The sequence below is a fragment of the Zootermopsis nevadensis genome, unplaced genomic scaffold (genome assembly GCF_977971745.1).
Source record: "Zootermopsis nevadensis isolate Lab colony 2312 unplaced genomic scaffold, Znev_1.0 Znev_ptg000029l, whole genome shotgun sequence".
Classification (NCBI taxonomy): Eukaryota; Metazoa; Arthropoda; class Insecta; order Blattodea; family Termopsidae; genus Zootermopsis; species Zootermopsis nevadensis.
This window is the reverse complement of record NW_028259161.1, coordinates 10,464,061-10,490,408: the sequence shown is the minus strand read 5'-3', so window position 1 is coordinate 10,490,408 and position 26,348 is coordinate 10,464,061. Positions and strand designations below refer to the sequence as shown.

Below are 26,348 nucleotides of genomic sequence, written 5' to 3'. Positions count from 1 at the left end.
TAGCAAATCAGTCTCCTGAAAGTCAAGCTTCCGTGCATGTATCTTATGAATGCAAAAAGCCCTAGTTAGGACAAATATTGAAGTCAGATTTAATTTAATTCCCAAAATATACAAGGTTATGCATAATATACAAAACAAACTACAAACTGATGTATAACGTGCTATAGTAATTAAAATGGCATTACTATACTTACATATTATGCTCCAATCGCACATAACATTTATCCATAAACATTTTCGCAAGAAATGTGGATTTTCTGCCATGTCTAATAACTGACTCCACTCTGAATTTTGACTGAATAGGCTTCTGTAACGGTAACACTCTGGTCTTGTATTCGACTGTACCAAGTTCAAAACTCGATCGACCTGCAGACTATTCTGATCAGTATGCAGTTCACTCTTCCCACAGCAATGCAAGGATTACTTCTCAAACAGGTCATATTCGTGTCCTTCCGTAACCTTGCCTATTCCCCATTCATTGTTATATTACCACCTCATTCAATGCTACATAATTTTTGTAAGACTTGAGGTTCTCACAGCGGTGAGTATGAATATTTCCGTCTTCTGGGTTGTTGCGCTGTGTAGTATGGCAGATGTTTACCAACGTTTCAGAGGTCATACTGCCTCCATCATCAGGGCGATGAGTATGAAGATTTCTGTCTTCTGGGTTGTTGCGCTGTGTAGTCTGGTCGATGTTTACCAACGTTTCAGAGGTCATACTGCCTCCGTCATCAGGGCGATGAATCGCAGTATGACCTCTGAAACGTTGGTTAACATCGACCAAACTACACAGCGCAACAACCCAGAAGACGGAAATATTCATACATAATTTTTATTTTAAACTGTGGCAAAGGAACTTTAAACCGTGAGATTTTAGGTCCTCTTCTGGGTTGTTGCTCATTTCACTGATGATCGAGGCAGCAAGCACCACTGAAACAGACTACACGACGCAACAACCCAGAACAGAACCACATTTTACCTCGAAATTAATCAATCACTTAACACGGTTATCCTTAAATAAAAGAGTTAGCGCGGAGGACAGAACAACCAAGATACTGGAAATCAGTAATTATACAATGTATGACGAGTTGTCAAGCTGTTCGGTTGAAAAGGGAAAGGTTTTCTCTGCATTTCATTTCACACGAGGGAAGTGCACCTTGAGGACAATGCGCAGTGGCTGGACGTAGGTTTACCGATAGTTGTACACAATTTTCGTATTGTCACATGGGATCTATTCAAAACTACAACTAACTACATCTATGTATATGAGTCTTAATTAGGAAAAGGTTAATGATCAACTTGCTTATCATCCAAAATGTCCGGGATGACGTAATAGTTTAATCAAACTTTGTTATAAAATAAACATGTATAATTTACAGTGATCATGGCAGAAAAATTTCAGTGTAGTACTCTTCCTTCTTCAACGTTACAAAAACAGAGTTCTTCGGCATAAAAGTAGAGCTCATCTATTATTTCTTGCTTGTGGTTAAACAACGATACGTAATCACGTTTAGTGACGTTAACGTTGTCTCAACAGAATTCTTTATTAAAGTATGTAGCCCTGCTCAACTCAGAAAGTTAACTAGAGACGCAATAAAGTCTTTTCGGACGAAGAAGGATGTCTTGGGTTGTATGTCGTGTAATCTGGTAGAAGGCAAAAAGGACCTCTGAAACGTTGGTAAATCTCACTGCATTCAATTGCCGTGAAAGCTTCTACTATTACAACCGTCAGACGGTTAAACGCCCTATGCAGGACTACACAACACCAGAAACTGGAAAGTACCACGTCAAACGTTAATCAGTAGCGGTATCATCGTTAATTAGCATATCTTAATATTTGAGAAGTACCCATTTCGAATCTTAAGAGGGATTACGGACACCTTCACTGAGGTTTTCGTGGTTTTACTCAATTATTTAAGGAATATACTGGGTTGAAACATATGTTTAAAATATGCAATAAAACTGTGTAGGAAAGAGAAGTGAAATTTAATGTGGGAAACGACTGCTCAGTGGCTTTTGTATATTCACTTATTAAATCGTGTGTTACAACACCCGTACTACGCTTAAAGTAGCGGATAAGCGCTGCACGAACGACGGATATAGGCAACTCGCAGAACAACATGGAGCATACATAACTTAATTAAATGCAGCATATTTATAAAGAATCCAGCATAAATGTAGTAAAAATCGTATTATACTGGCAGACATTTTATTATGTTTAATCTTACAACCCGTGGCAACTTGCGATTAGCTTGTTAGCCTAGTATTCAAAATGTTTCGACATTTATTGCAACCTTCACAATTAATCTTAATAATACAACCAATCACCCTGAAGAGGGGAAAAGGATCAACGCCCGAAACGTCGTGTATAATAACGTAGCTATATCCCATAAAATTGACAATGTTCAACATATTGTTCATATAAAAAATAAACCATTGGTACAAGCCTTTAGAGAATGATGATGTATTAAAATCAAAATTTGTTTGTCATTTAATGGGTGAAACGTTTGTTTGCTGACTGTAGTACAATTTAAAAATGTCATATAGTTAGTGTGATACAAGGAGAACAATTCGTATTTACGACATACAAATGAAGCAAAAAAGATAATTTGCTTCCCTAAAATAAGACAGAAGTATTTTATCATGATACTGTGAGCACTTCACTTCTCCTTTGGTATATCGATTCATAGTTTCGCAATGCTCAGCATCATATCGATAGGATGGTTTGGAACCACATCACACCACTTGAAATATGACAGCACGGAATTGGGTTATATCAAGTCAACAACGCAAAAAAGAATTTGTTTCACCAAACATCCTACGAATTATCTCAAGTTAAGATAATCGTAGCAACACAAATTCTTCTGTATCTTGTTTTCAGTACTACAAACTTGATGGTTTTATCACTCAATGACAGCTTAGAACAGGGGTTCTCAACCTTTTTAACATTTTAGGCCAACTCTGTCTCTTATCATCGACACGCTGCCTTCAGGATTATAGTAATATAAGGGCAATTTATGGACACTTCGTGATAACATATTTAAAATATTTCTATGCGCCAATAAATTCATTTAACGAAATGAATCATTAGTTAATCACCTATCAATGTTTTTACTTGATCATTCCTTCAATATCGATCTAATTTTTGTTTCTGTGGTTCGCATTCATCCGCCCACATGACAATGAAACGCGACCTGGTTCTTAATCACACATTCTTCATTAAGCTCTCCAGATGCTCAAAGCGATAGGGCGGTCTACTGTCAGACATTAACAAAATGGCTTTCTGACATCAGGTAACTATTTTTCATCATACACTTGATACAATATCACCAAAAAATGTCAACGGCAGCACAAACATAATGTAGGGTCGCGGATTGAGAAACACTGATAGGCCGAACAGCAGACCTGGCTGCTTTGTCCGGTGTGAAATGACCAATAGTGTGAGTGAAATTGTATGCAGATTTCATAAGTCACATGTAGCCGGAGTGGCGTAGTCTGTACCGTCACCAGGCTATGGGCTGGACGACTGGGAGTCGATTCCCGGCAGGGCAGAATTTTTCTCGTCCAGACCAAGTCTGCTCCCCTCATCTGACTTTACCAGGAGACGGGACCTAAGTGGCCGGAGAATGAATCTAACCACTCACTTCCCTCTAGTGTCAAGGTTAACAATGCGTGGAGCTATACCCCACATCCATACGTCTCTGCTTTGCGTAGTGCTTAGCCAAGCACGAGGGACTTTACTTCTACCATTGGATAATCCAAAGTTCGGAAACGAAACAACGAAAGAGAAAAACCCACAATAACAGCCATATAGCTAAATATATCAGTAATTAGAACAGCGTAGTTACATAATCAGTTGATCAGAATAACACGCCAATGTATAAACACAACGGGCAAGCATCCAATTTGTTCACTGACCTTTGTTAAGACTTAAAGAGTCAAGGTTTATTATTCGATGTTGTCTGGTCGTGATCCTTATCTTCTGAACCAGGAATTCGTTGAGACATCAACAGAAAAAAATTGGATTCTTGATGTATATTTAACAAACCAAATAGACTGAACTACTTTTGTGCTAATATTAAGAGACGCCATCACTTGCTTACATTTTCTAGCTCCAAAACTCAGAGTATTTATATTCCTGCACTAAGATAGCGTTATAATGTGTGCGACATAATTTACTCTTTGTTTCCAGATTTCTATATTTCTAATTTTCATAATTTGACGAAGTTGTTCACACAAAATATGTAAAAATTGTTATAAGAGTTCGATTGTGTGTACTTCTCGTTTGTAGTGCGGTGTAGTCTTGTAGATGGCTATCAACATTTCGGAAGAACGAAATACCTCTATCTTCAGAGTAAATTCAACTAATAGCGAGGTACTGTCTTGAACTTGGGAGAATCACAACCCTTAGTTTTAATTACAAATCATTACTCAATTTACCAAAAGAAGTGGCTTTTTCATTTTTAATTATTGTGCAAAATTTCTGAGTTCTTTGTTGAATAATATTTGGTTTTACCACATTCGAGTTCCACGTCACTCCTCTTTAGGTAACGAGAGTAATTTCACTGCACGTATTCGAAATGACATGATCTTCATATCGATAAATCTATACAGTTCTGAATTCTCGTGTTACGGAAACCGACGGCCACTGGAATAAAACAGAAGCGACTGTTCTATAAACCTCTTATCATTTCTAACAAGAAGAAGAGGCTTTAAGTACTGAAATATTATTTGGTCTCATAGGTCGTGACAGCTCAGTCTGTAAAGTAACGGACTACAGGCTAGATGACCGAGATTTGATTCCCAGAAGGGGTCAAAGGCTGAGTTTCACCACACATCTCCATCCATGGATCTTCACCCCCCACCCCCTTTTCTTTCTAGGGTTTATGAATGGGGCCAGTTTTACTTAAAAAGAAATAAATATATTGGACTGTCAGTGTTACTTCAGAACTGTCATTCAGGTTTCTTTATGAGATTTGAGGTTCTGACGGCGATGAAGATATAGATGGTCTTCTGCCTTGTGACCACGTGCGGACTTGTAGACAGATACAAGAGTTTCGGAGAAACATAATGTTTCCATGTTCAGGGCTGAAGATAGAAATGTCCACACGATGTCATAGCCCAGAAGACAAACATCGACATTTTTCTTCTTAAACACAATAACGGTTTCTCTAAATACGAAATGATGCTACATTCATCGTGTTACCACGTGCATCCTGCTTTGTTTACATGCCGACGTTGCAACACGGCACAGGAAAACTGGTGTTGTGTTTGAGCTAACTCGGACCCAAACAACATCAGCTGCTAGAGCCGCCTCGCTTCCTTGTTCTCTGCAGAGAACAGAGAAAGGCTTGTGATCAACAATACGAGTCACTGTAAGCTGAATACATGTCCATAAGAAGTCTCCGAATCAACCTTGAAACGCGCGGAACCGAAATCCTACAGTGTCTATTACCTATTATCCTTATCTAGTGCCTACTTTTGCCGCAAACTCTGGGGTCCACCCAACGTTCTTTCCAATGGTTATCGGTGGATAATTTCCAAAATAAATCGGCCGGAGTATCATGCTGACCTCTGGCCTTTACGTAGTTCCGAAGTATAAAATGCGTGGAGCTTTGCCCCTTATCAGTCAATATAGTGGCTTGCTACGGACTGGACGACCTGGGTTCGATCCCCGACGGGGGCAGAGGATTTTTCCTCTAGCCTCTGCGTCCAGACCGTTTCTGGGGCCCACCCAGCCTCCTATCCAATGGAAACCGCGGTCTTTTCCCAGGGGTAAAGCACGGCCGGAGCGTGATGCTTACCACTCACCCCCTTCTAGTGCTGAGGTCAAGAATGAATTCTCTCCCCCCAAGCGCCTACATGGCGTATAGTGGGGCAGCTTTACTCTTTTTATGTTCGGGCACAGAATCTTGGCGCCTTGATCAGTACACAAAACAACATGGTGTCGTGAAAATGAGCAAAGTCTGAACGAGACGGGATGTAGTCGGTTCCAAAATTATGGTACCAAGAAGTTGTATACGATAGTAATATGACTGACTCACTAAAGGAAGGTTGAAATTTCGAATTCCAGGTAGGGAACGGTTATTCCGACATGAGTTCTATGAATTTTCTCAGCTTCTGCAGACAAACATGACAGGCCATTCTTATGCCCCCCCCCCCCCTCAACTCTTCCATCATCCAGTCATCCTATTTCATTCGAAGTTACATAAAATCAGCAGCATCTTATAATCATTAAACAATAAAACCAGTCCCTAGGTCGGTTGTACGTAATAAGGCCTTTCTTTCTTTCTTTCTTTAGTTCCTTCAGAAGAACGTCGCGATTACATCTCAAAATAAGCACTTCGCGGTTAAACGAAGGCTGATATCTCATACACACTGAATGTAAAATAAATTTCACATAAGAAGATTATATTTTGAATAAGCTCATTTTGAAATAATTGTCAAAATGAGTTAAACTTAGTATCGATGTAAGGTTTCAAGTTCTCATCGTGGTGAGTATGGAGATGACTTCAGAGATGCTTACTGCCTCCATCATCAGGGCGATCTGATAAAGGAGGCAGCAAATACCTCTGAAACCTCGATAAACGTTTAGCAGGCTACACGGCACCACAACCCAGGAGACAGCCATTTTAAAATTTAAAGCTGACTGTCTTCTGGGATATTGTTTGTTACAAAACGCTTTGCCAAAAACACTAATGCTACGTGTTACGTTACGCTTGCGACTATCATGCATCTCACCCCGGCAGTCGACCTCGACAGACCTTCAGTCCCTGTGTCTGAAGGGGCGGGCGGATGGCAGACCATGAATGGTAGTGCATGAGCAAAGCTTTACAACAGACGGACTCAGAGAGCGAGTGAGAAGGACAAACAGGTATACGATGGAATGTGGCACTGGCACAGCATGTTTCGCAAAGGTATTCACCACAGCAATCAAACCGCTACAAGACACAACGAAAATCTTCAGTTTGTACACATCACCAAGTTCTTGCTGTCGGGGTAATTAAACAGATGATGAAGAGTTGGTGAAAATAAATACACAAAACATTCTGGTTGGTAAGCCTGCAGGAGACCACTTAGAAGACCTGGACATAGCAAAAGTATAATATTAAAGTACTGAATCTAAGAGGAGAAAAAGAGTGCCCATGGGACTAACCGTTCTAAAGCTGGGAGTTTTATTTTTCGCGCTGAATAACCTAAACTTTTTACGCATTTTTTTCACACACTTTACACTACTGTGAAATTATGCATCAGACTACATGTTTCGACTAATAATTAGCCATCATTATATATGTGACCTGTGTTGTGCTCACCTGTGCTTACTCCTCGTTCCAGGAGTCTTAACAGAGGGTTTGAGGACATGAAAATCCTTGATATCCCAAGAGCTAAGCGCCTTAAATATTACCTAAGAGAAATTTACGCAAATTAGCATGAACTGGAAAAGATATAGTACATTATCGGTCGTTCATGATACTTATCCACTGATTTTTAAAGAACAGTCAATTATAATACAAAGTTATATGCTAATTTCATGCGCATTTGAATTCAGACAGGATGCATTCTGAATCCTACATATGTGTAAAATAGCACTGGGCTCGTTTAAGCTCATGTACTTACTATTTCTTCACGTTTAAAACCCATCGTTTATAAGAAACGAAATATACTATAATACAAGCTAATCAGCATCAGACGTGATCAAGCAGCCATCACAAAGTTTGATGACATAAAGGACTTACACAGTTTGCATCACAGCCCAAAATTTAAGGGACAATTAGAAAACAAAACGGATTATAATGGTATGCATTCTGGAGAGAATACAGTTTTTATGTTTCTCTACTACTCTTTGTAAGTCTGTATCTACCACAAAAATATGATGATTATATGGAAGAAACTCACAAAGAAATTACTTACATAAAAAGCTTAGAATTGTAACTGACGAAGAATAAAAATAAGTGCCACAACTCCGCATAACTTAAGCGTTTTGGCTGTGAGTTGTCTACGGGTGTGACCTTCGGTGTTCACAGGCGTTACCATCAGCTTCTTGGATTCAATTCTTGGTTCAATTTTCAGTGCTATAATCTGTAATCAAGCGGACTCGACCCTCGCTTTTAAACACTGCGTTTTCTTCGGAAGTTAATAACACGCTAAATCCACTAATAATTTTGAACAGCCTATACATGAACCATATGCAAACACAATAACAAGCTATGTTTCTCCAAGATGGTGGGGCGGTTAGCTAGATACAGCACCTGTCATGTGGCACACAAAGAAAACTTTGTTGTTACATCTATTTAAATGCGAGTATGAAAAGAAAATTCATTGTGTAGATAAAATATCATCCTGAAAACACACCTATAACGATTACTTTCTTTTCCAATAGACGTGCTTAGACTAAGGCAAGCAAATAACAAATTAGTATACAGAAACGGATGCATTTTTTTATTCATCTGCTTTCATGAGCCACGCTCTGACAAACGTGCAAACACCTAACTTTTATCTGCACGAGAAAGCGACGCACCAAATGTGTCAGTCTATGAGTCCATCCGATGACTGTACAACGGTCACTCCTTCACACGTTTAACTGCTAGGAAACGACACTAACGAAGAAATTCTTCCTACATTTAATAACGGACTGTCAATTTAGCTTCAAAGCAAACGGTTGGAAGCGTAAAGAAAGAATCATGGAAATAAATAAAATCAACGACTCATGACCAATAGATATTTGAAGACGCATCAGTAAACAACCACGTAAGAAAGGGAAATATTTCCATTCGTAAGTAAAAGTTTACAGCCTTCAGAATAAACATGTACAAGCCAAAATAAAGAATAAGCCGATTTGTAAAAATTTCTTCCGGAAGTCCTATTCAGCATAAAATAGCCTTGTGTCAAGACCCTGCACATCATATATAGGCTATGAAACGAATGTGAAAACAACTATAATTCTATGAGACTTTCTTTGACTCTAACGTAAACATGTTTGTACTGCTGATAGCCACAGCATCTATATTTCGGATATAGGTAATTAACAAGACCACCTATCTATCACTTATCCAGTTTTCACTCCATAGAAAGCTACAAACTTATCTACACTTTATGTCATACACAGCTACGCAAATACAAAATGGTTGCTATCCTTCTTTGTTAAATCAGCAGTTCCACATACATGGTCATTTTTCTCATATAAGTAGGTGATGATGACTGGCAAAAGTGATGATGACTGTCTTCTGGGATGTTGCACCGCGTAGTCTCGTAGAAATTAATAAGTTTTAGGGGTGACTACCGCCTCCATTATCAAGGAGATAAGTCGATCGGTTTCTGCAAGACTACAAGGCACAACATCCCAGGAGACAGCCATATTCATACTTGCCGCCGTGAAAACCTGAATTCTCATAAAAACGATTTACTTTATGAATTTTATCAAGGCCGAGGTGTACCTCCACGCCACCTATACGTCTTAAAGTTGCGCTGCTCAGGTACAGGCGAAGCTTCGCCTTTCAATCACAGTGAAACGCATTGAATAGTTTATTAATTCTAACTGGGAAAAAAAATCAAGTACATTTAGAGGAATTTAGATATGCTAAACCGTAGCCAATAACTAATTTTAACAGTTAGTGGTAAAAAACACGTTAGTATAATGCCATCTAACCACCTGTAACAAGATTAGTGCCAGATCCCGTGTACTGTTAATAAGAGTAGATCCATATAGTTCATTAACAGTAACAGGCAGAAGTGAAGAGCTCAAGGAAATATGAACAATTATGGAACACGGTTTAAGCAACAGATGTAATGAAATAAGAATGTACTTACCAATGTGAGAAGGACACTCGGATTGCATTTCTTCAGTACAGTGGCAATCTGTAAGACATAAAAGAACACTTTCACATAAAACAAAAAAGGAAGTAGATTACTGAAACTTAATGAAAGTGGAAATCCACTGTATGAAATTAAAAATTCATACTTTTTCTGCTACAGAATTATATTGTAAGTTCCTTAAAGATGTATTCGACACACGCACACAGTTCGTAATTTTATTTAAACCCAATTACATTATTATTAATTAGTCATATCCACACAAAAATAAAAAATTGAATTTAATTAATTTATTAAAATGTTTTCCAACAGCAAGGAGCCAGTGACAGGCAAACACTAGTAATACATACTTATACAATAACAATAATAATTTTTCAGAAGCATGTTTGGGAAGTCAGATTTCCCTTAAAAAGACTTCTGTAAAAGATAAATTTATGTTATTGCAACAGCTGTCAAAATATTGTCAAATATTCTATCCTTGAACTAAAACATACTTCGAAAAAACAGGAAAATCCACATGTGATAAGTTTTGAAATCTGCTGCCTATAGAATGCTTGTTGAAACAGAGGTCCATCCATATCCCATTATGTTATCGTAAACATATCAATCACTTTCCTTCCCACAGCTGACCTTCACTTCATTTTAAAAATTGTTCATCAATATAAATGTTTACAAATAATATTGACATTCATCTTATCTTTTAATTTCTTGTTTGTCCAGCAAATATCCCACATCGCCATGTGAGGTGAAGGATGCAAACCAAATATTGCACAATACATTACCAGTACGTGTTCATCGATTTAAGAAAGACAACTTACGGCGATGATAAGACGTTATCAAAATTAATATCAAGGCGAAAAAGTAAATTAAAAGGATTGTACAACAACCAGTCTGAGATGCTTATCACAGTTTCCTGTAATACTCCCCAATTATTCATTGGATTTAATCTAGAATTTTATCGATTTGACGTTCATAATTAATTTCACTATTTATTTTAATGCTGGACAAGATTATATGATAGTACGGAAAAGATCGTGGTCTTTTTTGAATATTGTATTTCACCATTTTCTCGGAGGTACAGAGAAAACTATAAATTTAATTGGAGGATTGCACATTTGCATACTTCATTGGTCATTGCAGACTGAAACTAACTGTGGTAAGAATAAGCACAATACATATAGAGAAATTCTTTTTCCTGAAATTCTTTAAATAATTACCATATCTAAAAATGTTAAAACAAAAGTTGATCTGTATTTTATGTTGCGTACAAAGATTTCGTCCGCTTAGTAATTATTTTAGAAAATCTGTAAGTTTAGTGTCATATTCGTGAAAAACAGATCTGGTGCCAAGGCAAAGGGGTATAAGCCAGCAAACTGCAGCTGAAGTATGAATGATACTTTACAGCCGATATTTCATATTACCTGCACGTAGCAAAACCATCACATAATAATTATGTTAATGTGCAAAATGTATAAAAATCATATTTCTATAACGTATTGGAAAAAATCAACAAACATTATTTGTAGACACTTAAGGTACCATTTGGCTGCACGCGACAGAGACAAGCTACCGAGGCAGGCGACAGAGTTACGGGACCGAGACTGGTCGCTTCCTGTCTGCTCTCTGTACAATCGTATGAAGTACAATTACGAGCGCGAGACAAAGACAGGCGACAGAGACGGGCGTCAGAGACAAAGCACAGGAGACCGCTCTCGGACCAGTAGTGTCTCGCGACGGGCTCAGGCAGCACGTGTGTTGTTGGGTAAAATAATGGCAGAAATTAAATTTACTGGTGACCAAGATGAGCAATTGGTAGAATTAGTAGCAGAAAACCGACTACTGTTCGATCCTGAGGTCGAGTCATACAAGGATGGGAATATTCGTGATAACGTCTGGAAGGCTATAGCTGGGAAGTTACACAAAAGTGGTTAGTTGTTTACGTTTTTATAATGCATGTATCATTCATAATACAATATAACTTCTTCTTGACTTAAACACATCATGCAATGAATGGATTATTACCAGGTCTATTGGTTAGTTAGTTTCTTCTGTTTATGCGATCTACTTGCCAAGAAACTGCACCAGCGTCTGACATGAAATATTTTCTCAACTCTTCTCTTATCTCGAATCCTGCTCTATTTGCATAGCCTCCTGCTCGATATTAAGAGTGCATGTTTGGTGTTAGCGTTGTTTCCACGTCATTACTTAAGTGATAGAAAGTTTTTTCAGATTTTTCTAGGAATCCATCGCGTAACAGGTTATGTAAAGAACAGGTGACTAATATCAAATCATCACATGTCTCCGGCAAAATGTTTATATGTGTATAAAACATTCTAAATACTTGGCAAAGCAACCCAAATGCATTTTCTGATACCCTTCTGGCACGACAAAGGCGATAATTGAATGTCTGTTTAGTTCTTTGCAACTTTCTTTGTATAGGGCTTCATCAGATACGTGTCGAGACCAAATGCTTCGTCTCCAAGTAAAAAATGGTTCAGCTTTGTATTAGTTCCCGGAAGGCACTTAGGACCCGGAAAATTAAAGTTATTTCCAATAATTTTCTGTTCCATTGTAGATTTCTTTGCCATACGCACCGACGTCCACCGCAATAAACTTGTAATTAGCATCCTTGATGGCTAAAATAACAATATAAAAGAATGCTTTGTAGTTGAAAAAGATTGGAGGTGCTCTTAACCGAATATGTTTTCCATCCATGGCTCTAACGGTGTTCGGAAAATTCCATTTTATCCAAAATTCGTTTGAAATGCGTTGAAACTCTCCTTGCGTAGGTTTAGGCATGAGTTTAGGTACCAACGTGTTTCTTAAACACCTAAGAACCTCCTTCACGATTGTTGAAATATGACACGCTGATATACGGTACGCAAACGATAGTGAAGCGTAACTTTCGCCAGTTGCCATAAATCTGAAAAGAAAGAAAGGAAGGGAAAAAATTGTCAATCACTCAATAAGTGATATCGTATACAAACAACACACAAATACATACTCTCACGCACACGCATGCACGTACAAGTAAATGGGCGTATTTTCTCATTTCAGATGGAGACTGTAAAAAACGGTGGAAGTATATACGGGATTCATACAATCGATTTAAACGCAAAAGAAAAATGTCAACCGGATCAGCTGCACCACCAAAAAATTCTAAGTGGGATTTTTTCAAGAGACTCCAATTCTTAGAACTGGTTTCAACAGAAAGACCTACTGCATGTAATGTTGATTCAGATTCAGCAGTCCCGTCAACTTCAAATTCACCGGCAAACGCACAGTTTGAGACTCAGAATGAAAACAGCGAAGGTTGTCCAAATGAAGCATCGCAGTCCTCTAAACCACCGCCTCCACGACGAAAAAGACGCAACAACAATCTTGATGATATTCTTGATTATCTCGTGAAACGGGACGAAAGCCGGCAAATTGCAATGCAACAGTTAAGTGCCAACACTGCTACAGAAATTGAAGACGATATTGCTTCATTTGGGAACCACGTAAAGGCTGTGTTAAGGAAACTACATCCACGTTTGAAAATACAGGCTAAGAACGACATATATAACATTTTGAGTAAATATGAAGTGATTCAGATGGATATGCAAGAAGCAACATCAGTGACAAGTGGGATGTCCAACATCTGAGGTATCAGCATATTCTCCTATAAGTACTGCCTCGACCCCCGAATCAACCAACCAACCAACTTAACGGTCCAGACACAGTGTACTACACAGGATGAAGACAATTATTATGATATTTGTGACATAATTAGTAATAATACAATATAAGAAACTTACCGTAACGTGAGTGACAGTTTTTCTTGTGGTGTTATATCCCCTTTTGTTTGTATGTTTTTTCTATTAAACTCAGTACGTAACCAAACTGCTTATGATTCAATCTGAAATAACTCCTGAAATTATCTTCTTCTAATGATAAATTATTCTTTATTAACAGACAGAAAGATCCTTCTTCACGTCTGGTTTTGAATATTGAACTCATAGATTTTCTTTGTTTCTTTCGCAACAAATAACACAGCAACACATCATCTTCTTCTTCTTCGAGTAACCTTTTTAGAAGCATTTTTGTACTCATTTTTCACAGAATATGTGCACGTATGTCTCAACAAAACAAAGAAAACAAACACTTTGTCATTTTGGCGTGCCGCATGTCTCGGTCGTCACCTCAAAAGTTTGTGGCGACAAGTTGCGATGTGTCCGAAGGCCCGTCTCTGTCGCCTGCCTCGGTCGCTTGTCTCTGTCGCGTGCAGCCAAATGGTACCTTTACAGAATTTTTTTTTTAGTTTCCTCAATTGACACCCCTCTACCCGGGCACAGGCAATATTAGACCGGCATGAATCAAAATTAAGACAAAGATGGATCTCTTCTGGATTGTTGCGCCAGGTAATCTAGTAGGAACTTATGATGGGGTAGGCTCCAATAATGGAGTCAGCAAGGACCTCTGAAACGTTGGCAAACGTCTACCAGATTATACGGGTGCTACAACCCAGAAGACCCACAAGAGTAAAATCGCCCAATAAATTCAGTGTAGATCCCAAGCACAATACGTTCAGTAGCCACAACGATAAAACTTATGGATTCGAGAACCCGTTTCTATAGACAAGACATACAAATCTACACATGTATTTACCAGTTACAACGCCAATCACAACTATAAATACCCTAACAAGTATCGTATTATATAATCAATTATGTCCGCGATTTCCTTTTAAATTCAGTAATAATTACTGTTACTATTTTATATTAATTATCAATACAAAAATAACAATACAAAAGCAGAATATTATCTGGAATAATATAATTTTCATAATACCATCAAAAAACTAAACACGATAATAACACGTGTATACAACTTTATGCATTGAGCCGGATTTGATCCTGTGACCCTTGGGACTTATTTGCGATTTATGGCCTGTACTATGAAGGTCAGCAACGGATGAGAGGGTAAGATAACTTATAAACTGACAGGACAACAAAAAAGTGTCGGCCGTGACTTATATTTTACGATAAAATTGAAATACTTGTTTGGAAAACTACAAAAGAATTATCAGCCAAGGACAGGCGGTCATCTGTAACAGGAGGCGTGATCATGAAACAAGCCAGCAGAGATAATCATTATTATTATTCCATTTATTCACCACTTTATAGGGTATTTACTTCTACGATAAAATAATTCAAAAGCCTCGAATTATAATGTATGGGATGTAATATAACTGAAAAACAAGAAAAATATTAAAGTGGAAACCAAGTTCTAACATAACATGTGCAGAACTGTATGACACATAGTCATGAAACACGAGGCTCTTAATGGCAATTACAAATTCAAAGAAGACATAACGCGTTGTTTTCATTACAAAGATTAATTGGTTATTACTTTCAGGGAAATATTGTGAGAATCGTATGAAGCCCAAAAAATACACCGTGTGCGAAATGTAGTTATGAAATATTGGCTGAATACGTATACTCGTACATAGTAAACACTGCTTGAGAGAGTTAAAGCACAAAGTAATAAGAACGCAACTAACATTTTACAAAGTTTTGCTTCTTCCAGTAATGTATGGGTCCGGAAACTGGGACCTGAATGGAATTGATAGCTGGGCGGGAAACAGAAACCCCGAACAGGGCTTAAAGAAGGATTTCAGGTTCTCACGTTGGAGAGTACGAAGATGGTTGTCTGCTTGGTTGCAGCGCCGTATAATCTGGTATAAGTTTCAGGGGTACTTGCTGCTTCCATCATAACGGCCCTGATGATGAAGGCAACAAAGAACTCTGAAACGTTCGTAAACTTCTACCAGACAACACGGCGCTACATCCGAGAAGAAACAGAAGACAGCCATCTTCAGGGCTAAGAGATTTTAAACAGACAGCCAGGTTCTTGAACCATGAAAACAATTATAATATTCTCACAGAACAGGCGAAGTTGTGCTTCAAGTCAGGGAATCCGCAATTTTTAACTTCAATAAAAGATCAGAAGAGAGAAAATCGATTTCTAAAACGCTTGTTTTCCTCCAGACAAAGGATGGAGAAAGTTTCTTCTGAAAATGTTTATGGTTCACGGGCCCACATCATGGTATCATCACGGCATGGAGGTGAAGTTTGACGCTTTTTTAGCCTTGGTACTTGACTGACCAGAGAATCAGCTCAATGTCCTCGTTGCTGTTCCCGGGGAAAGAGTGCCTGATATCTCCTGGAAAGGCAAATGGGTGGGCCTCGGAGCCGGTTTGATGAGACAACGGTCTGTGCCCTGTAGAGTAATGAACCTCTGGGTACTGTTATAATTGGAAAATACTATTCGCCATATTTTATTACATATAGTGTTCATTATATGCACACAATAACGTCAACATATATCGCACAACTTCTACAGTTGTCTAGATTAGTACAATGACGGCGAACATTCTGCATCTTGCATGCCAAAAGAATTTTAAGTGATCTACGAACCTTGCGAGCGTATGTGTACGCTTAACAGATGCTACTAAATAACAGCCTAGCTGCATGGTAATTCCCGACATCAAAAGTTACTTCTGTCATGACAGTGAATTCGTGAGGAAACAATAATCGGATTCCTTTAAGCAGCTTAGTGGTAGGCCAAACGAAATCAGCTCGCATACCGACACAAGATGCTTTCGACAATACGCTTTGTAAACAGAACAAATATGAGTTCGGTCACTGCACTTTGTTTCAGAATTTTCCACCAGCAGGCCGGATTCTTATGTATAATCAAGTGGACCCAATGTACGTCAGCTCGTGCTTTGTTTATTCTCATATTAGAAGAAGAAATGGGGGCAACATAAAAAGCCACAGTTCGTTGATACTCTAATCTGAAAAACACACACACACACACACACACACACCGTATTAATGACGTCATAACCCAACCTCGGGGGGGCCTGTTGGTATGTTTCCAATGGCTGGGTTCTGTTGGTCTTAGTTGGGGTCAACTATTTCTTGGAACATAATATCGTATAATATTATATAGTTCCATGGAAGAATTCAAGAATATCTGGAGGTCAGGTTTCAGCTAGGCATATATTTCGTATCTCAGGGCGACTGACTACTGGCTTGTACAAAGGAACCAATCGCTATTACATTTACATCAGTATCGACCTATATCGACCAATTAGTAGGTCATTTCCCACAATAACGTAAATAGTAAATGACTTTCCAAAAACAAGAAAGTAATATTTATAATCTTTTACAAAGAATTACCAAGCAGTTCAGCTCAAATGCAACACAATTCGGATTTTTGCTTTGCTAATAAATATGATGTATTGTTTACACCTTCGGTCTGATACCTCCCCCCCCCCAAAAAAAAAAATTACTGTTGTTGTAGGGCCCAAAACTGATGTCTCGAAGCAGTTATACTGACAACTGCAACCAGCCTAAAGGAATCTCCCCTTGTCTTCTCAGTTTCACAGGGCTAACGAAAGTGAAAGTGTGTTCACTACATCAAATTTCACTTTTACTCACTAAAATATTTTGAAAATAGCCTATTTTGTTGGCTGTAGAGCACACATATTTATTGTTGTTATAACAAAATTAAAAATTATCAAATCTTAATTAACTGTGATGTTACGGTTCGTGTTTACTGTTACAATTTGCATACTGCATCTAGGAAGCAGATCATAACATGGCATCACGTTAAAGTCTCGTGTCCGAATGGAGGTAGGCCAATATAAGATATATAAAATTTACTTTCATCCGTGCATTTCTCATATCTTAATACTGACTACGCTACAGTTATATGCAACTGCTGTCACCAATTATAAACCTAAAGTTAACATGCAATAAATAATAATATTGAATGTCAGTAGAAAATATAAAGAGTTTAAATGTTGCAGTAATCCACAGCGTTTCGTTTTACTTCATTTTGCAGGTGTTTGAGTAATCGTTAACAATTACTAACCCATGGTCAAACTTTCAACCTTCCTTTCACTGTTTACAAATATTTTAAACACCTTGATGAAATCGAACGTTAACAGTACTTCCATTTCGTCAATACTGTGGTACTTGGTTTCAATACAATGTTTATGGCAAGGTCACTCAGAATTATCAGATCGAGAGCTAATTCATAAGCTGGACAAACACAGAGTCCTCTCAACAAACCGTCACTGTTGTCAAGCAGTTTGTTGTCTACGTACGTTTTATTCGTAGGCAGACATTACCACTTGGAGCACCGTGACGTCGTGGAAAGATAATACTGAAATTAATATTAAGGAAAATAATCAGTTCTATTGTAAAGAATTTTCCTTCTTTTCTGTTCCTCATTCCATCAAGAAACTGTCCGCATTTATGGAACCCCAAAGTTCATCACTGCATCAGCTAAAGAAGAAATCTGGGTCCAAACCTGAGCCACCTTCTCTGGAATCCATTTTAATATTACCCTCCAATCTACGACTGGGTCCTTAAAGTGGCCTCTTCCCTTGATGTTTCGTCCTCTTTCTTTGTTATGCTACCCGGTGCAGGTAGAGGCCTTGCTTCGGACAAACCCCTCATCCAAGGAGTTCGGCCAAACGTCGAAAAGACCGTTTCAACCTCAGAGCAGGAGACAGTCTAGTGCTATAAGAAATAGGGCTACGGAGAAAATTTGTTTTCCACCGTTGAATTTGGTGCAAAAGTTCGGGGTTCGATCCCCGACGGGGGCAAAGGATTTTTCCTCTAGCCTCTGCGTCCAGGCCGGCTCTGGGGTCCACCCAGCATCCTATACAATGGGTACCGGGGTCCCTTCCCGAGGGTATAAGCGCGGCCGGGCGTGATGCTGACCACTCATTCCCACCCAGTGCCGAAGTTAAGAATGAGTAGGAACTATATTCCTCTCCCACCCAAGCGTCTACATGGCATATAGTGTGACAGCTATACTTTACTTTAAAGGAGCACTTTAAGACACAGAGACAGAGGAAATCCACGGGAAACCTCTATCAAAACAGCCGAGGTTTGTGTTGAGAATCGTATAGGGTAACGGCAGAATACAAATATGAACCGTCACCGGTAAAACCTGTCGGGGAATGGGGAATTTCTGAAGGTGTACAAAAGTATTAAAGCTGTGGCATTTTCCCCCTTTCGAGATCTGTGTGAGTAGAAAACAAATGTAGCTATAACACATCTAGTTCGTGGCAACATTAGTTTCTTTTCTACAAATAATTATCCGATAACACGGAGCATGGCGGTTGAGTTGTTACATCATTTGGAATATTATGGACGATAGAAACAAATATAAACTGTGGTAATAATATTAAATTACCGACAGTTCCTCCAAGGACAGCCCTATAGACAATAACTCCGAATGGCGACAAAGCACAGCAGATGTGAATCTCGCAAGAGTCAAACCGGTTCCCACCAGCTGACATCCAGACCAAACAAAAGACAGTACCTTCGCTTCACCTCATGGAAAGGTCGGTGAAACTCCAAGGTTGAGATCCTGTGCAGTGTGGTCAAATCCGCAGAAAATCAACTCGATCCTATATGTCGAAACACGGAGAAAAATTCCCATGATGGTGAAATGTAGGTACAGAAGATGAGATAACATTAAAATTGATCTTAGACACATGGGGTAAGGAAATACTGGATACTTCTCGCTCAGGATGGCGAGTTCTGATGAACAAGATAAGAAAAATTTGCATTCCATAAAAGGCGATAAGATTCTTAATTAATTACTATTAACTTCTCAAAAACGATGTGCACCATGCAGTTATTAGTTATCGGTAGGCAGTGACTGTATTAACTACCTCAATACTTATTAATGACAATATTAATGACGTCACATGAAATGTAAAATATTGATTTTGCTCGCAATAAATGTCGGTACCCCTTCCGATATAGGCTACTTGCTACCTGTAAAGAAAGGAAGCTTCATTGTATGATCAGTACGCATAAGTAGTAACGTAATTTAAAATAGAAAATCTAGTTTCAATACAGATTCACAAATCGGGTAGGTTACAACAAACACATCATTCCCACTACCACACATGGCTGTGTTTCCGTGATGTTACATTATATTTCAACATGTCCTGTTCAGTTATATGTCGTTCTCCATCAGACAATTTCTAGCCTTCTGTCGTAAACAACGTAATTACAGTAACATTTAATTAAATATTAACAGACAGTCAAACTTTTGTTACATTCTGTAGAACATACAAGCATCAGAATGTATATTTAGAAACAGAAATTATTTCTAAGGAACTAAATTAGAAGAATTAAAGATAAGTACTTAAAATATCCCATGCTCAGTGTGTGTCAACACACTGCCTCTAATTCGAGCTGTGACACAAGATAAATTTGCATACTTTCTCCCTCTGTGACGTCTGCCTCATTCCATGACAAGACTAAAATAGCATGAAATAAACAACTGAGATGTCACATTTCGTATCTGACATTCTGTTGTTCCACTGCTTTCTATTATACATTGCTTATCGTTCTTGAAAGATGTATGGCTATATCGCACTCTACCATATTTAACATTTAATTGCAGACAATGGACTAAATAAAACTTCGTGGATCCCACCTTAAACTAACTTTTTCCTCCGTCCGACCTCTCTGTAGTCCACGTTTTTTACTGTCTCCATCTTCATGACTGAAACGTCAGCCTTGAAAATAAAGACAGAATGATTCTGCGAAACGTTGGCAAGTCCCGACGAGTGTACACGGCGCCAAAACCCAGAACAAGAATATCATTATCCTCACCGCCGAGAACACCTCAAATCTCATAACCCACTACTTCTTTACCCGGGCCAAGGAAAAGGCAAATTCGTTCTCTTGCTTATGTACCATGCCATGAAGACGAATTAGGAAGTGGAGATAAAGCTCCACAAAATAAAGGTGACTTGTTAGCTTCACGCACCGGCCAATTTACTCTCGAGGAAAGAACCCACTGCATTTACTGGATACGAAGTTCGGTGCTTCAGCCCGCAGCCAGACGCTTTAACTGAGCTAACCCACAAATAAATTTTAATTGCTTACATTTCACGTATACTGGAACGCTTAAATATAGCTGAAGAAAGCTCAATTGTTCCTTTTTCCTGAAAATTATTTTTTTCCGTCGATTCATAATGGACCGAGCCAAGTTTTCAGTGTAGTCAGTTCCGAATGTCCTTACGTCGGTCTAAAACTTGTTGCGGGATTTCCAAATAATATCTAAGAATGCTTCGATCATGGTCCTTAGAACACGGAATCTCGATAATGAGCTAGCTATTTGCCTTAATATCTTGTTGTAGCATTATGAAATGAAACGTAGTAACCGGCACTAAACAGTCTGGACGACCAGGAACTGCTTAATGGCAGGGAAAAGAATTATTCTCTTCGTCGCCATGCTCAGGCCGATTTCAGGGTCCACTTGGCCTCTTATATACGAAGGTCAAGCAGCCATAGCGCGAAGCCGAAGTATAGAATGCGTGACGCTACACCTGATCATGGTCTTATACGTTCTTATTGCGTGGTACGAAAACACAGGAATTGTTTCGTTTATACCTTTTATTAAATTCAAGAAATTTAAAAGAATAGTTCCAAATTCAATTCCAAAAGACCTAATATGAGTACTTACACTCTTTGAAGCATAAATTTCATCTAAATACTGTTTAAAGCCAAGTCCTTCTAAATAATATTTAAAAGAATTCACTCCACTCCTCATATAAAACACACCACTTCAAAATTTCAAAGATAAACTGATTAAAGCTGTTCAAGGAAATAATCGCTGTTTACTCTCAGAATCATGCGAACCCCACAAACAAAAAATGTAAAAAATAATATTTAGTTATTGTTACATCAGGTGGGACATACAGTTGTGACTGGACTTCAAGGGTTAAAATACAGTTCCTTTCTCAAAAAAGACACAACACGTTCCTATTACATATATCTCCTGGCTAATTTTGATTAAGGATATGATCGTCGATAACTATGGGAAATCACAAGAAATCTATTAATGCTCTTGTGGATAAAATACAGAATTATTGAGAGTTAAAGCAAATAGTACATGTGGTAGTGTAGGTTAAGAATGCTGTGTCGAAGGACTGGTTGATATGGTAATTCAGAAGATAACATGACTATGAACTCTCTTCATTTGATTAGCGTTTGCAATGAAATTCTGAACGCTGCCTTCGCCTTACGACAAGTAGCACACAGTTAACTAAACAGAATACATTACTGTATCTTCTTCATCCTCTCAATGCGTTACTCGTGTAAAAGTTTCTGATTATGGATTCAGTGAGGTGGAAGATTCCACGAGATTCATACACAAGTTATTGAACCATAACTTTGTTGCTGTTGAGTCATTGGCCTGTCTGCTCTCTGTCTGCCCGCCAGCTCAGCATGTCTGGTACGGAACCCTGAAAATCGATTCTTACATACGTTGCACCAAAATAAACGTACACATAGCAACTAAGTCTATGACGTTTAAGCTATCAGTAGCTAGTCAACAAATTCCTGTGCAGCAAATACACACAAGTCAGAATTCTAGTGAAATTAATATCTTCATAAATGATCACTGTTCTTTTTATTACGACTGTTGAAATGCTTATTTTCCGACAGGAACTGTCATAAGACGGATTTTACCTCAACAAATGTCATTTTACATTCTAAATGCCTAGATCCGACATTACGCTGAGCTACGTAATCGGACCGGTGGTTATAAACAAACTCTATCTAGCCTAGCTGTTAGTCTCCATGACCTCATCGCGGACGCCCGATTTCGCGCCAATGTTAGTCCACGGTAGTGGGATTTATGGTGGACAAAGTGGCACTGAGACAGAAATGTCTCCCGAGTTCATTGGGTTTCCCCTGTCAGTATCATTCCACCATTGCTGCATATTCTTTCATGTATCATCTGGGGGACGACAAATAAGGCCCGTAGCGACCCATTTCCACACAGCTATCAAATCAACTGCATGGCCACAATAACACAGCTTAGTCCGTCTTAAGAGACTGCTTCAGAGTCCCAACTTTCAATCTTGGTACTAGTTGCTAGGACGCTTTCTCAGCTACAAAGGTTACAATATGTAGAATGGGAGAATGACTGTGAACGACGAATTGGAAAGGATATGAAAGGAAGCGTTTGTGACTGAAGTATGGTAGGCGACTATTCTAGTATCTGCTTGGATGGACCGCCATAATAACCTCAATTAAAGCAGCAGATTCCGTTATGGTATTGGAATCCGGGACTTCTCAAATACAAAGCACGAATGCTAACCATTATAGCAACTAGGACCGAACTGTGCGTTTCGCCTACGTCACTAGTTTCTGGGTAGATACGCACATAATATGTGGACCAAATACATTATCGACATAGGAAATGAGAGCAACCTAAAATGTACTGCCGCTGGGAAATAATGTTAAAAGGACTTCCTTATTTGTTAACCTTCTCAACTCTCTGATCCCCTCGCCCTTTACTCAGAACAAACGTGGATCGCACAGATTAGTCCCGTGTACCGTACACAGCGATATTTTGTAATCTTGGAAATACAGACCTACTTTTGTAAATTTACAAACACATGTATATTTCGTCTCCGATATCAAAATGCTTATGTTTCAATTTTTATTTGATGCGGAAGTCGAGACATAGGTCCACAGTATTCCTGCACGATTCTCTTTTTTAAATTATGAACCATAAGATCGCCCGTACATATCAATTACTTGACGAATTTTTATTGAATTTTGTCTAAAACCAGAAGGGCAAATTTAATTTTCATCCACGTCGGTCAACTCAGCTCTTGTTTCAAAAGAAAGAGCATCACAGGCGCTCAGTGTGTGCACATACAGCAGACAACATGGCTTGCTTCAGAAGCCAGTTAGCATCTTCGTCTTCTAATGGTCAATATCGCTGGAGTATGACGAACAGAATTAAATATTCTGAATACAGAACTTGCTAGTTCATCTCACAGTCGCAACTTCCAAATGCTGCAGCCATTCTGGCAGAACGGTGGTCAAGGTACTGGTCATACGACTACGCCTGCTAGAATCGAACGGCCATGAACGACAAGCCTACGTCACCACACTGCAACCAGTGTAATGCACGGCAGCTCTGTCAGGGACATGTATATCTATGTTCAGTACTGGTATGTAATAGCCATGCTAGGTTTGTAATACAGGTTGATATTACAGTTAAACCGGTTTCAATCTACAAGCTTCTTGAATGGAAATCGGAAAAACAACCAGCATTAATGTTCATATGTAAATGGAATTTATTTGTACTTGATTGCATGCGTAGAGGGGAGAATAATAATAAAATGGATCTGAACAGAAATATGGTGTGACAATTCATCTGTCTCAGGATAGGAAACAATGCCGGAGAGCAGCAATGAACCTTCAGGTTGAAGATTTCTGTCTTCTGGGTTGTTACGCTGTGTAGTAATGTAGATGTTTACCAACGTTTCAGAGGTCATACTGCCTCCGTCATCAGGGCGATTCATTGACAAGTTACAAAACGTGAGCACAACGTAACAATTCTGGATCATTTGCTGTTATTCACCTCAGTTCGTGAAGTGAGTGCCCTGATGATGGAAGCAATCAATTTCTGCTACAGTACATGGCCCAACATCCCGAAGACAATAATATGAATTGCGCGTTGCCTCGCCTAACAACAGAGTGCACAGGTGTGACATAAACACAAATAATGTCACATATCGCATTAACGGTAAATGGTTTAAAACTGTTCTACAAACTAATGAGCTTAACTGTCAAAATTAATATAACTGGGTATCGAAACTTCAAATTGTCCACAATGAGCTTCGAATTTGCTATGAAGGTTGCACACACCTGCCATAAAACATCAAATTGACAGGGACGTTAGCTGACTTCTACAATTCAGGATTATAGAAAACAATTTCTGATCACACTAAGTTACCTCAAACAAGTTACGGACACTTCCATATCAGCTCTGGTTTATTATCACCATTCTTCAGAACTGTTTATCGTTCTCAAAACAAACCAAATAAGCTACTCTGCACTACCTTGAACATTTTCATACGTGCTGTTCCATCTATGAAGTACGTCATTCATTAGATCTGCCACGACGCAGAACACGGAATGGAACAAAACATGTGAGAAGAAACGTCACAAATGCATCAATACATTCGCTGCTCACGTGGGCCTACAAACGTGTTGCCCTATGGAAAAAGTTTCGTATCCACCAAGTCTGAAGGACCAGTAACTTTCCACGTCAAAGTTACGCGGTACCGTTTACTTATATATAGGAACACACGACTGTTTTCTAAACATGACGCATGTGCATGTGTTCAGCTGGTAAAGTTCCAACAGTTTCACGTGCCAAATCTGCTTGTATTTCACAGGTGGTATTTTTAACAGGGATACAGGCCAATACAAGTTAAAATTTTATAGTAAACTAGAAATCTGCCCATCAAGAACGTCGGAAAATCTGAAGTTCTAAGGTCCTTAAAACACATTTTCACTGAAAAGTCTGTAATCTTCAAGTCATGAGGTCGAGCTCAGACTATGACCACCAATCAAGGATGAAGTAATGTTTCCGTCTTCAATACCTCCACACCCGCACATGTCGCGAAGGGTCAGCGGAACAAAGACCTATATTTGTCACTGTCACCTGTCCTTTCAAAAAAATCCACATTCAACAAATTCAAAACTTCTTGTAACTGGATACTTTGACACGCCATTGCAGTATTTCACCCCTAGGAAGTCGGACCCCTATTAATTGGGTTTATGCAAAAGTAGGCATAAGTGACCTAGCGTCACCACGTGATGCAAACTGTCAAAGTTGACCTCGGGTATCGAACCGACCAATCAGAGAAAAGTTATTCTGACTTAAATTTAAATTATTCAACCAATCACAAAACAAAGCGGGAAGTCGAATCAATGATGTTACAAAATTTCAGATTTCGGAATGAGTGGGAGAAATTAATATATTTGAGAGAAAACTTCTTTTAGAGTCAGTCGCCGGTCAGTTGTCAGTTGTTGCAAGTTGAAACGCTATCACGGACGCATCGGTGTAGAACATTAACGTTTACCAATAACGTGCGGGGAAATTAATTCAGCAATCACCTGAAATAAATATCTAAAGACACAGCTGAGGCGATCTTTAATTAAACCCAGCATAAGAGTCTCATAAATTCCTTCATCAAACCCGATCCCAGCTTGGCAACACGCTGCAAGGAAGAAGAGGAACGGTTACAAGTCTAACCAAGCAGAATTTCCCCGGTTATCTTATTTCAGAATCACAGTAATTCTTATGTTTCTTACTACATAAATCAACTGATAATGTTACTTTAAGGAATAACATAAGAAATGTGTAAATAAACGCGGATAGCAAATGTGACTGCAAGTCGTTCCACACGACTCCTATCGCCTAAAACATATTTCGACGATGAAATATAAGGTGGGTGGGTACGTCATAACGTCCGAAAAGCTGTTAATCGTGTCACTGAGTCAAAATACGAACATCATGATATGATTATTGAACGTACACATGCAAGTTGATTATCATTTGAGTATAAATAATTCTGACCTTCCAGTGACGAATGTGAAAGTACATCCTGTGTATTTGGCATCTAAACGAATACAAGG

General features: G+C 38.8%; 2 protein-coding genes across 3 annotated transcripts in view; one reads left to right on the top strand and one right to left on the bottom strand.

Annotated features, from left to right (window-relative positions):
• Dip-C (dipeptidase C) overlaps positions 1-26,348 on the bottom strand; it is a 157,225-nt gene that overhangs the window by 19,769 nt on the left and 111,108 nt on the right. For both annotated transcript variants that reach the window (XM_022069806.2, XM_022069805.2), the window contains one exon: positions 9,808-9,855. In XM_022069806.2, the coding sequence (XP_021925498.1) occupies positions 9,808-9,855 (48 nt within the window). The remainder of the gene's footprint in view (positions 1-9,807; positions 9,856-26,348) is intronic.
• LOC147872255 (uncharacterized) lies at positions 11,499-13,674 on the top strand. The gene is made up of 2 exons (XM_087358213.1): positions 11,499-11,737; positions 12,868-13,674. Exons 1-2 carry the CDS (start codon positions 11,581-11,583, stop codon positions 13,452-13,454), a joined length of 744 nt encoding a protein of 247 aa, XP_087214339.1. The 5' UTR covers positions 11,499-11,580; the 3' UTR covers positions 13,455-13,674.